This window comes from Dendroctonus ponderosae, unplaced genomic scaffold, assembly GCF_020466585.1.
Source record: "Dendroctonus ponderosae isolate FM_Combo_2020 unplaced genomic scaffold, Dpon_F_20191213v2 Dpon_F_20191213_1, whole genome shotgun sequence".
Classification (NCBI taxonomy): domain Eukaryota; kingdom Metazoa; phylum Arthropoda; class Insecta; order Coleoptera; family Curculionidae; genus Dendroctonus; species Dendroctonus ponderosae.
This window is the reverse complement of record NW_026017110.1, coordinates 16,040,159-16,058,476: the sequence shown is the minus strand read 5'-3', so window position 1 is coordinate 16,058,476 and position 18,318 is coordinate 16,040,159. Positions and strand designations below refer to the sequence as shown.

Below are 18,318 nucleotides of genomic sequence, written 5' to 3'. Positions count from 1 at the left end.
CTTGTTACTAATATAGTGTCTATCATATTTTCTTAACATTTTGATTGATTCCTTAACATTTTAGTTACATATATTTCAAAATTTGTATGTGATTAATGATAATTGTCCCTCATCAACGTCATTTATTAAATCCCGAACATGTAATTCTTATTATATTTTAGATGCCGTTCGACTCTGCAACTTACCAAATCGACAAAAAATTAACTTTTCAGTCTTCCACGAGAATACTTAAAAAATCTAATCCTGTTTACCAGCTTTCTTCGTCTTCTTAAAAATTACACAATTCTTGTATACCTACAGCAATTTTATAAAGTTTCTGCAAAACGTTCAGCTTGCTTTGCTTCGCATAGACATAGTATTAAGAAGAAATAGGTAACAAATTCAATTTATTTTAAAATTTTCAACTTTTATTTAGAATTTTCAATACATTTAATGCTTATTTTACTTGCGTTTCAATTAGCATTTTTGGTACCTATTTCCGTGAATATAAGTTTATTAGAAAAATCATGCAAAAACTTATTTCACAAAAGATTTTCTCGAATGCTATTCGAGATAGATACGAACACATAAAAGATCTTAGTTAAATAAATTCAGGTTTAAATGAAGTAATTTTGAAAGTGTTTTTTTGCGATTTCCTTGATGTATAAAGGGGCTTTGTGTGCTTTTCACCCCAAATAAATTAGGGTCCTTCTTGGCAAAGAATTGTGAAACAATTCAAAAGCTCCAACCGATAGTTTTCCCTGTTTTGGTTCTATACGCTCTATCCCGACGCTTGATCGTCTCTTTCCGTGCAACTTAAAGCTCATCTGCGGATCTCTACCAAAAAGTTGGAGCATCGAGCATCGTTGTGTTCAGTTAAGCTGCGCTCGTGAAGTGAGTTCTGTCGTGGTTTGCGTGTTTCAGTGTTGTTCGCATCGAACTCGCGTGCTTTCGGGAGCTTTTATTCAGAGCTGTCGCCTGAAACAACGGAGATTCGTCCGTCCGCTTTTCGGGAATTTATGCAGCAAATACTGTTGGTAAACATGTACAAAGGGGGATGAAAACGAATTATTCCACGTGTGCAATTCTAAATAATGTACTAACAAGCAGCATTGTTAAATACTTTCCAAAGTAGGAATAAAATGGATTCGGATCCCCTCACTGAGCCCGAGCGGGCCAAACTTGTCGAGAAGAGTAAATCTTCGTCTTTTACCGTACTGGCCTTATTGGTGTGTCTCTTTTGTGTAGTGAGTTCGATTGCCAATGGGCTGACCAGTTTGGATGTATACCGTTTTCAAACGAAAATAAAAGGTCTGGAAGAGAGGATTGTCTTCTTGGAAGAAAAGTACGCGGAAACCGTGGATATTGCCAGTAATGGCATAAAAAGAGACACTGTGAACATATTTCGGAACAGAGTGGTGAGGGATTTGGCATCTACAGGCAATCCAACGTTACAAAAGGATGGTCCTGAATGCATTTGTCCAGCAGGTAAGACACGTATTGTACATTCAACGGTAATTTCCCACACTTAAATCAAGCTTTTTGCCAGCGCCAGCATAAGTCTACAAAATGCCGTTAAAGAGAGTCAAAACGACGAAAGTTTGTTACCAAATTATTTATATTTTATGAATATCTTCTCGAGTAGTTTTTGATTTTGAAAATTTATTTTTAAGTATATATCAGCAACCATTTTCAGCAGAAATATATACAGGGTGTTCTAAAATAAGTCTGCACTATTAGTAGCTTTGCTGTTATGAAAGACAGTTTATAGGTTGTAATGGGGAAACCTTGGGGTATTTATAGGTTTATTTATGGTGGCGAAGACAAAACGTTTCCAGTTCTTAGTTCTTGCTGAGCCAACGCAAAATTTAATACGTATTTGATTTGATGAGTTATTAATGAAGCCGGACAAGAAAGCCAAGTATGGAGTAAACCATTTTGATTGTTTCCTTTTTAATTGTTTTATTGATGTTTACAAATTCACAGTGCTTCGTTGAAGAAAACATTTCAGATATTTCCCGGTTGATTATCATCCATTAGAAATATCTTTATTTCGTTTAATGCCAAACGAAGTTCTGATTGGGCTGTGGAAATAAAATGGGTACAGGATCTTCAAATATAAAAAAATGTTTTAAAGGTATCCCGTAAATGCACCGTTTCTGCTTTTGATATGGAACATGAAAAACTGAACTACCCACTCAAAAGTTGCGAAACCTTAACTCATAACTATTGCCAAAAGTATCGCCAACCTTCTTCATTCGAAAAAATCATCCCTTTGCTCCGTTCTTTTTTACGTAAATTTTACATTTCCACATCGTGTCTTGGGAAATATATCTAGTTGAAGAAGTGCGCACACCTGAAACAAACTTTACGTCATATAATATTAAAATTTACATAATATATTCTGTTACTTTGCCTGAAAGTTAAAATAGTTATTTGTGCCTGCTTCGAATATCCCTAACGCAATTTGCCTAATTCGAATGACAATTAATTGTTCAAAAAACTGGGATAATAAAAAAACGGTTACAAGAAGTGATAAATGACTCCTCTGTCGGGCCCAAGGCGATTAATAGTGCAATTCCCTTCACTCGAATTAATAAAAATGTAAGTAATTTGTAAACAAATCTGTGCTTAAGATAAGGAGATTTTGTCAGTATGGGGATCTTGGTGCTGATACGAAGTGGGTTTGTATACCTATTCAGAAAAAATTGAAATTGTTGTGAAACATCGAAACTTGCAAATTGAGGTTTATAAGATTTGAATTTCAACGATTGTATTTTAGAGATATCAATACGTTTTTGAATTGTGGTTAATATACTCAATTAATGGTTGTGAAAAATTTCGTTTGTAAATATGTGGCGCTTCCAATTTGTTATGTGTTTGTGTCCAATTTCTAAGGACGCAGAATTTGAGATAATTAATAAATCAACAAGAATTTAACAAACCTAAACATATTTCAAGAATAATATGTTGATGATGATGGAAAATTTTTGCGGTCGTTTCGGCAACTTGCAATGTCGGCGTGAACTTTGTCCGCATTTCTTGGGCAACTTAACGCGTAAATTTTACGTTTTGTATGTAATTTTAAGGCAAAATTCTCCTGCCAAATCGAATTTGTTCTAGTGATTTAAAATAAATGTAAGATATATTGTTAAGGTAGAAACTTAATTCCTAACTTTTGCCTAAGATTTTTAAGTTGACATTCTCAATTGATTTTATTTTGGGTTTCCTAATTTTTACGCACATCTTTGGGCAACAAAATGTTACAGACATTTAGAATTTTAGTACAATATCATTCTGAAATTGCACGCAAAAGCTGTAGGAAAGATTGAACGTTTTGTTATTGGCTCATGAATAAAAGGGCAAACTCTTAGTTATTTAGAGCTGGTTTTATTTAATTGGAAATTGGCCGGAATTGGCCAGTCGGTTCTAATTCTAAAAATGTTTTTGTAGGTATCAGCTTTACGAAAGTTTGATTTTAATTTACTTTCATTAAAATATAAAGAAGCATTCGTACGATTAAACAAACATTATAAGATCATTACATTGAGCAAACATTTTATATTAAATAAATGCATTTGTGAAAATCATAGACTTTACAGAAGCATTACAACATTTTTGAAATTCTATGAGGTGAACCTGAGGTTGATTGGTTCGGCGTCGTCTTACATATTTCAAATACCTTAATCGAATTTAATGTGAATAATTAAAAGTATTTAGAGATGTCAATTGTTATACAATAAGAGAAGTAACAGGCCATTATTTATGTATTGTTCGATTTAACTGCTTCGGAAACATTGGCTTATTATTGAGACAGCTATTCTTTACTGGCTGCAATAAGATGCTATTTGACGTCATTTTCCAGGTCACGCAATAGCGAAGTTTCTGGTTCAAATGATTTATCATATAAGCATGCTTTAAAGCTTCTGGGTATTAAAGCTCTAAGACATAGATTTGTGTCGGATTTCAACTGAAGAATCGAAAAATTAACTTCTCCAAAAAATCTTATTTCTTCAAGTTCCTTGAAGCATGGCCATTCCAAATATTACTTTTCATTTCTAACAGTAGTTAATAATCTGAATCAATGCTTATTATTTATCAGAAATACTACTCTCTATAATATTTCAAGCAATTGGTCACGGAATTATTGCGCAAAATCTACACGTAATAACGTTAAATCACTCTCAAAATTACGGACTGGTAGAATTATTAACACAATGTTAGTATATTTAAGGGGTTTGTTTTGTGTACAATATTAACTATTAATCTGCCTGAGGCGTACAAGAATATAATAATTAATATCAAATATAAAAACCTCCGAGAAATTAGAATTCTTATACAAAACCTGTAGTGGTGCTTCCAATTTATATTAAAATATGAATACACAGTATAACGACTTGCATGCTAAGTAAACCCGGATTTCTGTACAGAATTTTAAGGATTTCAGTAGCAACTTGACGTGTGATAAGTAGATAATGCTCATACATTTTTGATTATGTTGAAACTGTGTTATGCTCGAATATATATTCTAGATAATCTGATTAAAAATTCATGTATTTCCTACCGATTATCGTGTTTATCATTGGGTACCAAGAGTTTGCCTTTCGAGTTCATTGAATGTATGTGCTGTAAAAAAATAATAAAATGAGTTATTATGATATTTAAATTATTTATTCAACCCTTTAAGCTCATTTTAATGAATTAATTCTAAGGGAAGTTGAGTAACAATTTGGCTGGGAAAGCTGAAAAGGATGCGATAAAAACGTACATTAATTAGAACATTTTCGAATGGTTGAAGTAAGTTTGAACTTGCAAATGAATACACACAGCAGTTTCATCATGTTGCCGTTAATAACTTTGAATTGGTTAAGCAAATGTTATTGTTTAGCTGCTATTTAAAAAAAGCCAAAGTTGGTTCTCACACTTAATTCTGTGGAATCTGCTAAATAAACAACTTGAGCATAATGGAAATATAACCTTTCTTTGAGCTCCATATTTACAGTTTAGTTATTTCTTCGTTATTCATAATTTCCAACAGTCAACTATTATACGTACATTTATTATTCATAATTTATTTGAATGTGATGTGACCATACCCGCATTTTTACCCAATTTTCACCTCAAATAACTGAGTTGCTAATGCAAAATTTAACTTAATAACTGTATTATCTAATCTGCAATGTGAACAGTGTCACTTTCAGGCGTCCGCTCAAGGGGACTTTTTTTGAAAATAAATTTATATCCCGCTTAGTAAGTAGGGTAGATACTGCTGCAAGCAAGCAGTATCTGTAAGTTTATGAGCGTACAAATATTTGTTAAACTATATTTCCGGCTCAGCTTTACTTTAAATTGCATTAAAAATCAAATATTGGTTTTGCTCTTAGATACAGCCAACAAATCATTTTTTTTCCTGAAGTTAAAGGGCGTTTAAAGTCACTTTGTATTTAATTTCATAACGGACTTTTTAAATTAAATGTCTTAAACACCACATGGAACTATATTTCGCATTGGTTTGTTTTATATTTTCTTGTTAGAACTCATATACTGTACCACCCTGCAATTACAAGGCCGTGTTTTTAACAAAACACGGCACCATCAGCTTACGGAAATGTCATTATGGACTTTTCAGTAGAATGTTGTTAACTTTGAATTTACGATTTGCGTGATTTAACTAGGACTGCACTAAACTCCTTCCATAAGTAAGCATTTAAAATAATAAATTGAACAGGTAATGTTAATGGCTTCCGTGCATGATTTGCAAGACAATTTATGACAGTAATCATTTAATACGGTATCAAAATTTGAATGTTTTATAATATATAAGATCCTTCTGTGTTTCTTCATGCGCCTGAAGGAAATTTTGATTCGGCCGATTACTTTCGAATGTGATGAAAATTATTTTGTACTAGATGTAGGATTTAGGGCCAGCTGTTGGAAACAACACATGTGCCAAAAGCACGTTTCCGTTGAAAATCTCTCTAATAAGATGTGTACTCACAGATGGAAGTGTAAAAACTATTATAAAGGAACGTTCAGCCGAGAAAGATATAACGGCCCAACTTTTGTAGTTGTCCTACCAGGTAAATATTTTACCTTCGGTTTTATTGTTGACCCAGCCAGAGACGACATTGAATGTTCCGATGTGGAGACTATAGTAAAGTGTCAAAACATAGATGGATTTCGAAACAACCCAACTCGAAATTCCTGTTGTTTAGACAGATTAGGGGGACCGTAATTTCAAAAGCCCGTCTGATTATGTTTTTGATGGAATTGGAATTGGAAGAATGTGGCTGGAATATTTCGAAAATAAGCTGGATTGTATCAGCTAACATCTTCCGTGACTTCTTTCAGGTGTTTTCAAACATTTCTGCAAATTTCTCATAGTTTACTCAGTAATTCCTTAGGTTACACATGTCTGAGCCTTTTGCATCAAAGATACTCTATAATTTTTTTGGATTCTTTATTTTATGATCTAATAAAATCAGAAGTTAAAATTTTTGCTCGTTGTCTCTCATTTTACTATTTAATTTCGAAATTTATTTTCATAGAAAAACTCCTTTAACTTGGGAAAAATATTCTAATCATGGCTCTCTTACACATCCAAAATGTTCTAAAAATGAGTCAATTTTTCAATTATGTAGGTAATAACACCTTTTCAATTGGGAAATTTAATTTCAAATTTTTTAAAGTTTTATTATGTTTGTTGCTTACTTATATGAGTTTACTAGTTGTAATTTTAGTTTACGCTTATTAGCACGCGGCAAAGTTTGAGTTCGCCTCTAATCAATAATTAACATCATAGAAAGTGAATTTTAAATTGATGTAATTGAACTCTGCTAAACACTAAATTATATGAAATCAGATTTATAATGAAATCAGCATTAGTGCAGTAGTAACAATTATGTGTCTTAAGTATATTTTGAAACTCATTTTTCAACTAATTTACTGACGTGAAAATAATTTCATCAGCTTCAGTCAAACCGACGACAGAAACTGTTCTAGCAATTTGAGAAAACATATTATCCTGTAATTTACAAATTGCATTGGTTTGGTTTGTTACTGTCTGACTTCTAAATGCAGGCGGCCTTTATCTGTTTCAGCTACACTCAGTTTTGTGTTTTTTCCCACAAATAATGTATGTATAGCCTGTAGATAGAGTGCTGTAACTAGAGCGTTTTACCTTATTTTTAACAATTCCTTACTGCTGGCTATACAAGACCTTAAAAATAATGCTTCAACTGTCTGCCAGATTTCCTTTTTTTTTCAGTAGCGACTTTCTTTTTCCAGAGATCCTTATAGAATCTAAACAAATCATCCTTGGCTAAATGCTTACTTGTTCTTGATATTGTTCTTGTTCTCTTATAGGTTCTTGTTCAAGATTTTGATCGCCATTTTAAAAGCGAACTATACAGTGAGTATTATTAAATTTCGTAAAGATTTTACTAACAATACGTAATATGCCCAGAGCATGTTTAAAATTTAAAATTGCATATTCTCTTTATCGCCTTCTCATATTCCTTACATGTCGCGTTTTATTGACAAAGTTTCAACTCGTTTAGCAAGGCAAAGGTGCTCCTTTAGGTGAATTTTACATTTAGCAACATGAAACTGCGAAACCTAGTTAGTGCGCTACATTAATGCAATAGGAGGATCCTAGCTAAAAGGTAGTAGAAAATTATTAATATTACAGAGCTGTCAGATAATTAGAATTTACTAAACTATGGCAATGGAGCTGCATTTGAATGTTGCTGAATGCTATCCTAAGTTGTTATTAAACGCAAAATGGGCTTAAAATTAGTCAGGTACATATGTAGGAAGTTGAAACTGTATTCCAAATGTTGTCAGCTGCAAAACAGTGCAAACTAATTATTTAATCAATTTGAAGTGCTGTTTTTACTTTAAAACTTTGATCAAACTTTTGAATATTTAACAGTTATATTATTAATTAATGAAACTACTGCAAAAACCCCGCTATCTGAAAACAAGACTACATCTTTAATATTTTTTATTGCTCCATATTACAAAATGTATTATATTTTAAATGATTATTTCATTGCCTTGGTGCATTGATTATTTCATTATTTCATTGGCCTGGCGACTGAATGTGAACAGATTAACAGAAGAATAATGCGGTTTAGTTGACGTCGCAAGGTGCGGCTGTGCAATTAGATACTGCACACCAAAAATGCTAGATTCAAGTACAAATATCATAGGTCGGGTAATGAGCTAAATCCGTGGCTTAAACACGCCTGTCATATCAATATTGCCTAATGTGTTTGATAATACGCATATGATTAATGTTTTAAAATATGTTCGCTGCTCCAACAAATTTAATATTGTTTTTATGAAACACACAGCAGAAAGCTGGATATTAAGCTTGAAAACCAGTTAAACGCAATACAAGAATAAAATGTTTTTACGACTTTCAATAGATGGCCTGGGAATATTAATGTTCGATTTATTCACCATTGCCAATAAATTTCATTTGGCTCAAGATAACACAGAAACTGACACCGAATTCCATGTAGACGTCTGGTAACATAGACGCAGCTATAAAGCCGTAATGTAGTTCGGACGTAAATTCCTTTTACGTCTTCACAGGTTATATGGTTGTATGTGTAAAGTATGTGAAAAGGCAAGAAGAGCTTTCAAAAATACGCGAGTTTATATATATATAATATTTCGTTTATGTTCAAAGATAGAACGCTCCGAAAAATGGATAGAAACACAGCTGCATTGAAATATTGATATGTTTTGTTTTACCATATTTTTATCAAATCTATTTGTACTAAGATTTTTTCTAAATACCGGATTGCCTTAATTGTTGTCTGAGTACTATGTTTAAATTAAGAGTGCGATGTTGGTTTTGTACAGTTTTATTTTATTTCGTTATTTATTCGTTTATTTATAAGTTCGAAGAATTTTTCGCCAAAGGCTACATTTTTTCCTGGAAGTTTTCCCTTTATGGGGTTCGCGAGTGGACAAAACACACGCATTGTTAAATAATCCAGTGTTTTAAATTCCCTGCTCCAAAACTTCAGCCTCTAAACCCTTACACTTCAACTCCACTAAATTGGCTTATCTTGACAGTTTTTAAATTTTTTGAAGTAGGTATTTCGAGAGATTTTGCCCTGACTGAGAGCATTAGGACTTTTTTCCTCTCTAGGCCTTGAGGAAGCTTATTTTCGAAATTGTGGTGAGATTCTGAAAAAAAATTATTTCTGACCGTGTAAAGACAAATAAAAACATTAAAACACTGGCCTAATTTCATGAAATCCCTAAATTCAGCTCAAAATTTGAAATCCTCCCATATCCTCTTCTTTAAAGAAAAAGTGAATATAAAATTTTTTGGTGGCGTGCCAACCATTTCATCGGATACCTACTGTGGCACATCCTGCATTTAAAAAAAAAAAAATATTTTTTGTTTAAAGGATTTATTTAAAAGAAAACAATAAAATGTCGAGATTCCGCAAAACCCTAACATATTTTTGTGTCAAAGAAAAATTAATTTCGAGCTACAAAACTGATCGAATTTCATAAAATGTGCTTACTGACAAGAAAAACTCAATTGGCTTCTGCGTTTTTTAACTTCGGTTTATCAACGTTTTTTTTACAATTGAGTGTACAGGAATGTCACTACTTCCTGACATTCTTCAGTTTTTATCCCGGATAAAAAGCCTCTGATAATCGCACATTTATCCGCGGTTATGTAATTATTCAATATACTTAACTAGAAAGATCCGCATTCTTGATACTCATATACCAGCACGTCCTTAAAGTAAATTTTATGACTCAGCCATAAATCAAGTTCACTCATAAATATTACAGATACTAATTAAGTTATCCTTATATCTTTGCGTATCATCCATCCAACGTTCCTTCAATGTAAAAATCCAGCCACCATTCGCTTAAAAACTCGATTTGATCTGGTTTATATCGATTCTTTATTACCGTCTTAACTATAAATAAGCACTAATTGACTATCTGCTTTCCGAACATAGACACTCATTAGGACCGAATAAATAACCCGGCTTTTGAAAGATGAATTAATTATGCACGTTCTGGTACTTGTGCTTTAACATATCGGGATGTAGGCAGAAGACACCGCATTAAGAGAAACTGAGGCGGGTTGTTCATATCTGCTATACTTCAGGATGGTCTATCAAGACATCGAAATATGCAAATAACATTCATTGAATGTGGTAAATCTATCACAAAAGTGCAAATTGGTGCAAATTAGTATTCCGCAAACGGCTAATCTTCGTGGGCTTTGGAATGGCTGGTTCTTGTCAATTCCTTTCGATTATCAAAGTAACATTTGCATCTGTGGTGTGAAAGAGTTTTTAATTTGTCATTTGATTATTTTTCTCTTTTATGAAGACGTTTAAATGCTGAACAGAAAAATGCACTTGGTTTTAATTGCTCCAGAATCTCAATCTAAGGGCCTCATTAAGCTTATATTAATTGAATGACACGCTTATCGGAAATCTACTGACTCCACCTCACTTTTAATTTACTAGTTAATCTATAGCATAATTTTTATTGTCGATTTTCATGTTGCTTCTAAGCATTCTATTTTATTGTGTTCTACGACTTCCGTCTGTAAGATGTGTCTTATTTCTAACTATTACAAGTGTGGGTCTTGAGTGCACTACTTAAATAATTAGAAACTCGTATTAATTATTTGCTTTAAAAAATAAGTAATTGCTTAAAATTACTTATTCTTTAAATACTTAGTGTTGAATGCACTGGTATTGCTAAATGATCCCCAATACAAAACATGCAGTTTTAGAAAGCCGCCACAGACTTTAAGGCTACCTCCTGTAACAACTTCATTAAGCTTCAGTTAAATATAAGTTTTTTAAGGAAACATTTCTTTCTGATAGTTTATTTAATCTTTGACACCTAATAACATTTTCTTTTAATCTCAGTTTGTGCTTCTGGATTAACTCTTTTTGATATTTGCGTTTTAAGCTGGAAAGCATATTGCTGAAAAGGAAACTCCATGGCAATAGATTCGGATAGTCACAAATAATATCTAGCGAAGCAGGAATTGTGGACCTGGCAGACTTAGTTGAAACTGATCCAAAATCTAATTTCCCTTCTAGTAGCTATATTAACAGGGAAACCCAAAGCATCGAAGTTCTAATCTGACTGAAAATAATAAGCTTGAGAAACTGGGTGTTTAATATTAGTCCGTGATAATACGAAATGTCAAGCCAAAGAGTTATCCTTCATTTGGTATGGTAATTAACTTTATAGTCATATCGTATTTCAATATAAGCAAAACATTAAATATTTGGGTGGTCTCCTCGAACAAGTTAGTCCAGTCCGATGGCGTTCAAGCAATATTAAAATATAGACTGCATGACCCTTTTAGCACAATAAGTTGAGCAAGTAAATGCAAACTTTGACAAATTTATGCAGATAATTTCAATATAAATGGTTATGCAAATCGTGGCGTCAATATTGTAATCTGGCATGTCACTTCAAGAGGTGGAGTTATGGAAAAACTGATTGTGCTGTCTTCCCATCCCCGACGATAATATTTAAATAGATTTTGGTGTGACTGTTTATCAGTTTCTTTCTGGTTTCGGTATGAAAGAAATCATTTTCTATAGAAGATCAATTTTTTGCATTCGAGACCTGATAATGAGCTTGTGTCTGATCATGTATAGATTAAATATTGATTGATTTATTGACAATATTTATTCTTAGAAGCATATGTACAATTTAATCGGGTCTAATGCTACGAGTGTCTCAAGATTACTGGCAATTTTTATGGAGTTAAATTCTTCCATGAGTTTGAGTAATGAGCAGGCTTTCCACTAGTTCAATATTTATTAGAATATTTAAAATTCTCTCATAGGAAAAAGTGTTTGTAAGGGAAACAGTCGGCGTCTTAAAACAGGTTAGAGATAGTTAGATATGTTCTTTTTATTAACTCTTCCTTTGTATTTCTATGAGCTTTTTTCATGTTACTTTTGTTATTCACTTATTGCAAGTTGTACTCGTTTACTTTTTCAAAACACATTTTTGTGTCATAAACCATTTGTTCAAACTAAATTTACTTACTAGAGCTCATTAACTTACTCATCTACAATGAGTCGAGCACCTGTTGTTGGATCTTCTTCAAAAAGTTGAACAACATTTCAAATCTGTTCATCTGGTTGCACTTTAGCAGGTCTCTCCCTCCCGTTCTTCCTGTGCGCCCTCCAGGATGTTGCCGCAAATCACCAGCATTTCTAGTTTGTTGAGCAACATTTATAAAGCTTCTATGCCGTCAAAAAGAAGACGTTCTGCGTAAACATAGAATCTGTTGGCGCAGTTTGATGCCACGATGTGCTATTTAAGAAATTCAGCAATTTTCTGTAGTTAAACTTATGCATGATCTAAACTCAAGGAATTCATGAAACTCAGACACATTCAGACAATGCAGAGATAATAACATGGATACAAGAAATTCGTGTGGCGTCCAGGATTTCAAAAAATTGTAAAAAGAATCAACTTAAAAATCACTTTGTAAGTTAGTAAGGATTTTTTTGCAGCCATTGAAAATATCTATATATATATATATATATGAAGCATTCTATATCCAACATTTAACCCAGAAACCAGTTCGGATTCCCCTTCAACAAAATCAAAAGGAGCTCGATTAGTTTCAGCGAATTAAGAAATAATAAGTATAAAACTCGGAAAGAAAAAAAAATAAAAATCAAATATTCTCTTGGTACTTAGCTAAATCCTTAAAATCAAATCAACCAATAAGTCGATTTTGCAACTAAAAAAAAACACGCAAATCTAAAACTTTCTTGAGAAAAAAATGGTGTTAAAATTACTTTTCTTACTCATTTTGCATCCGAAAAATGAGCCAAAAAAACAGAACGGAAAACATGAAATTTTTGCATAATCTGTCTGATGAATATGAATATAAAGTGTCTGATATTCATATTTCACTTTCTGTACCAAAACCACTCGAATTTCCTCACTTAAGTTATCGAATTTTCAATTTTCTATCCAATGTAAAAATGAATTCTGTGGCTCCAATGGTTCTTGACAAACTTCGAAAAAAGCAGCGTCATGTTTGAGTCGATTTGGCAACAAAATAAACACGCAAATCTAAAATGTCTTGAAATCAGGACTTTTTACAGAAAACATCCAACATTGCCTTATCAGTGGTTCGCTTTCTCAAAAGGCCATTTAGTTCTCTCGCGAATTACGTAAAAATTATCGTTCTTGCTCATTTTTCTTCCGAGAAATGAGATAAAGCGGGACGGAAGACATGATATTTTTGCCTATTCTTGTACCTAAGCGTCTGATATTCAAATGTCGCTTACTGGGTCAAAACTTCTTCACAGGTTGTTATGACTGAATCGAATTTTCAGTTTTCTATCCAACGATGCTACAACGTATTCTGTTACTCAAATGGTTCTTGAGAAACTTCGAAAAAATCAGCGTCATGTTTGAGTCGATTTTGCAACTAAAAAAAAACTCGCAAATCTAAAATTTCTTGAAATCAAGACTTTTCTGAGAAAACTCCCAGTATTTCCTTATTAATGGTTCACTTCCTTAACTGAATTGATGATGTGAAAACGAGCGTTCTTGCTCATTTGGCTTCCTAGAAATGAGCAAAAACGCAACGGAAAACATGAAATTCTGGCATATTCATGGTTGAATTGAATTCTGAATTTGCTGCTGGTTTTCATTTAGATGTAAATTTAGGAGAGTAAAGTATAGAGGTAGCCTTCTTCACAAAGCCCCTATATACTAAACAGCAACATTGCAAAAAAATCAAACGCTTTTTCTGTATAGATCCTATTTGATTAGACTGTTCTGTGAAAGTTACATGGCAAACATTAACTGCATCTATTGCCTCTCGTAATAAAAGCAACATGCTATATAGAAAACCTATTAAATATGAACCCATAAGACTCTTGACTCTTGAAGTCCTGTTGCGTGTTGGGTTAGTCCATGCATGAGTTCGATCGATTGTTTGTTATGGTCCTCTTTGTCCATTTCCGATCAGAGAGCCGATGATCCATGTCAATTTAATATTGATGATGAAGTTTTTACTCAAGGTGGGGCTTATGTAGTTGATTAACAATTTTTCAGCTGAGCCATGAGGCGGAAGGTAACTAACCGAACCTTATTAAAACCTGCAATTATGAGTTTAAATATTTTTGCTTTCATGCTTTGATGCATATATTTTTTAACATTTGTCTTCACTTTTAGTCATTAGACTCATGTCTGTTTGTGATATATTTTACGATAATAAAAGCATATTAATTGCTCTCCCGTTCCACTTTACTGCTAATTGTCTTTAACGAATATTCGCAGGCATATTGTATAATCTGGAAATCATTCGGATTATTATTTGCAATTGAGTGCACAATTAATGGCATGCTATGAACAGTTCATTTATAATGCCAACTACTTAATAGAATCCAAACAGGAATTCATATGGAAAAGCACATTTTGGTTTGTTAAATCAAATTAGTTCATGTGGCTTTTGAGGCGGTGTTTTTACAATCGCTCGAGTCCAAAGTTGCGTAATACTTCTAACGATGTGGGCTTATTGTTATTCTTTCACTTGGTGATAATCGTAAAGACCGCATCCAATAATTCATCCTTTTCTTTGATTTAATATAAGGGACTTAACGCAATAAGGTGTCATTTATCATACTGTGAACAATGTGGCGATCTGCTACCCCAAATTAGTTATAAATCCGTGAGCGATCGTGCGGAAATTGATAGTATATCATTAAATTGATCTTGCTCACATATTTTCAGATATTATCGCAGACTAACAGGCGCGGGTAATTGTCGAGAAATTCATTGCCTATTGAATAATTCGGTATTTTCAAGTCAATAATGCAATTATTTTGTGCTTCGATTGTGTTTTGATGCTTTTTTTCTTCAGGGAAACAGCACAAAACGTTCGCTCGTTATCTGTATTGGCAACGAATCCTTAGTCGATTTGAAGATTTCGAAAAGTTATTAGTTCTTTTAGCCTAATCATTTCAAATTATTAAGTTTCGAAATTCAAGTGGATTGGATTCTTTATATCCAGAAATAACGAAACTTCAAACCATTCAATTAAATTGGAATCCAACGAAACTTGGTCGTCTCAGCGCCAATTACTATGCAAAAACTTTCCATCGAAATACTAAAAAAGCTTCCTGTGCGATTTATCTTTAAAAAGCCAGAGGGAAAGTGGAATATTCATAAGTTTCCCAAGTTGTTACTTAAATTTATAAAAGTATACCTAAAGAAAGGATTAAAATAATACTCAATCAATTACTGAGGCTATGGGTTTCTTTCGCAAGGGGAACCTTATCGGACTTGTTTTCCACTTACAATCCAAAAACAATTAATGTTCTCCACGTTTTTATGTGTGCTTTAGACAACAGCCAGTTTTAATATTTTGCCAAAAATTTACCACGTAAAAACGAATAATAATACAATCTTTATTAATATAATTAAATACTAGTCAAACTTTACTTGAAGAACAATTGTGACAAAAACTCCTTGCCAAATTATGTAGTTAAAAAGCTCTTATAGCATAAATCAAATAAATAAGAAAGCATTTTCACTCTCCGTCTAAATTGTTTAAGAATAAGTGCTCTGGACAACTTCACGCTTTAAATGCAAATGTTAACGCTCAACTAAACGTAAGAAACTCCTCAAGTTATAGGAGTTGTTCACTGTTCCAAATTAAAGCGACTTTTTGGTCCGAATTTTTTCAATTGAAAAAGTTACATTGTAGTTGACTAGGACTCAAGACACGGTATCAAGGGAAATATCTGGATGAAATTGACATTGATATTTAATTTTCCCCGCTTCATCTAGGGAATAAAGCTATTATATTCCGAGCAATTTAGTTACGCAATATTTTTTTTTCTACAAAGGGCTATTCTAATAGGTAAAAATGATTAAATCATTAGTCTAAGTAGACATTAATTAAAATATAATTTCTTACTCCTAATCTTTATTAAACATTTGCTGTTTTGCTTCCATATTTCGTCGATGTTGCTTCAATTGAACTGAAAGGAGGAATGAAAACCGAGTTGTCTTGTGAGATAACCTCTACTCTTAAACTTGGATTTTCCTAACTATTTTTCTTTCGGTTTTCTTTGTGCTTTTTTTTCTACTTACCTGCTTTATATCAGGCGGATCCATAGGGCAATTAGAAAAGCTTGTATTTATTTAAGTAGAACACGTCAAATATTGCTGTTAATTTTATAGCTTTTTAGAAATATATATTTGTTTTCGAAGTGTTAAATAATGAGTGGCTGTATAACAGCAATCAAAGTTCGACGCTTTACTTTTGGGGCAAAAGAGTCAAATTATTATGTATTAGCGTGCATTGTTCTACTAAGTGTCAAGTATAAATTTGGTGGTAACATTCTTAGTTTTTTGTCCCAGTTCTTGTTATACTTATTTTGTATAACAGCTGTTGAAAAAAATTATATTTAGTGGAAACGATTGTCGCATTCTCTCACAGTAATTTTTCAATATCAGAATTTCATGCCTTCTTTGTGAGCTCAATCTGTCGTTATCAAGGTTAAATTGTTTACACTGTTTGAATGCGGAAAGTCGAGTTATTTACCGCAGCAAACAATAACGAAGATCAGCAGCGACTTTCATTTGCGCTTAAGATATTGTCAACAAGGGAACGGGCAATATTGCAAAAATTAATATTTAATGGGCTTTTTGGAAGGTCCGTAGAACAGAAGAATTCAGTGAAGCTTAAAAGGGAATTGCCAGTTGAACATAATTATTGAATCTGTTCATACATTTAATATATTTTGTTGATGATTGTTGATAACTGCAGATAAAGTGCGCCTATTTCAAACACCTAAAGTTCAATTTGTTCCAATTGTGTCACCAGATGTATGAATCCCAGATGCCTTTGCAGGTCTGAAGCAAAATCATCTTTTAATCTAGAGTACATACAGTGGTGGAATATAAAAGCAAACAAACTGGATATTTGCGCGAGGCCACAACGGATAACATCACACATAAACGGCGTTACACCCCAAAACGAGGTCGAGATTATTCCGGTGGTTTGCGCTTCGTGAATTTTGATGGTCCGTTTTGCTGCTGTTCACCCAGGTGGTCAATCGCCATGCACAAATGCTTGATATCACAATATCTGCGGTCGAAGCAGGAATTTACCATGAATGATATTGTTTTCCACCATTTATTGAAATCGATCCTTATCAAAGTTGAAAGTTTTACAATTGAAATGAAGGCGTGGGAGTGGGTAAGATTACACTAGAATTTTTTGTCAATTAATAGTCTCTCCTCCACAAAGGCAATTAAGGACATTTAAAAGCTTGAAACACTAGAGTTACGTGCATACAGACAGCATGCATAATGATTGCTGCCGTTTTTGGTTTGCAATTGTTTCAACTTTCAACTTTTCAACCGGAAATCATTCATCAAAGTCAAAAAAATGATTTGTCACATAGCGAACAAACGCAGTAGTTTGTGATGGGATTCCTTTTTATTTTGGATCGAAAAGGTTTAATTTTTGATAAAGAACCGACTGTATTTTCTTAATTTAGTTGTTCATGTCTACTAACAAACGTTTGATTAAAAAACACTAATTATTTCAGATAAGGATTCTACACAAATGTGATAGACTAAATAATTTTTTTAACTACTGACTACAAACTAACCCACATTTCAATAATTATCCAAAATTAAAACAAAATCAGAATGAACCCGTCACAAACGTTTATATTTCATAAACTGACTTCGACCTTCACAGTTTTGCTTTTGTTGTTCAATTTAAGAATTTTCTGATCTCTAGCAGTTTTTTCGTATTTGTCTTCGTTTTCGAGTTGTTTGCATAAATATAAGTTCATGTAGGGTTTCTGGGTGATTTTCTATAAAAATATTTAGGTCCTTTTGTTCACATTTTTCTGTGGAAGCTTCAAGTGCAAGTTGAACTTTATATTACTAAAACTAAAATGAACTAAAATAACTATGAACTAAAATTTATTATTTTTTTACTTTAGTTTAATTTACAATAATTGAGGTTGATCATCTGTAAGCTAATCTAAATAAAACTACACAGAAATGTAACGAATATTTCAATTTATTATGAAATCAATTTCTTTCGCAATAAAATGTGAACAAAAGGACGCAAATTTTTTTAAAGAAAATTCATGGAAAATCAGTCAATAAACCCTACATGGACTTATATTTATGGAAATAATTCGAAAACGAAGACACATACGAAAATACTGCAAGAGATGAGAAAATTCTTAAATTGAACAACAAATTCAAAAATTCGATCGGTCGAAGTCAGTGGAGCACCAGAAAAAGTTT

General features: G+C 32.8%; 1 protein-coding gene across 20 annotated transcripts in view; it reads left to right on the top strand.

Moving 5' to 3' along the window:
- Nucleotides 1-820: 820 nt before the first annotated feature.
- Nucleotides 821-18,318, top strand: part of LOC109539304 (collagen alpha chain CG42342) — a 133,008-nt gene continuing 115,510 nt past the window's right edge. For 18 of the 20 annotated variants that reach the window (XM_048660809.1, XM_048660796.1, XM_048660791.1 and 15 more), the window contains exon 1: nt 821-1,467. In XM_048660809.1, coding sequence (XP_048516766.1) covers nt 1,122-1,467 — 346 coding nt within the window. In that variant the 5' untranslated portion in view covers nt 821-1,121. The remainder of the gene's footprint in view (nt 1,468-18,318) is intronic. The other 2 variants (XM_048660840.1, XM_048660849.1) reach the window with 2 other exon arrangements.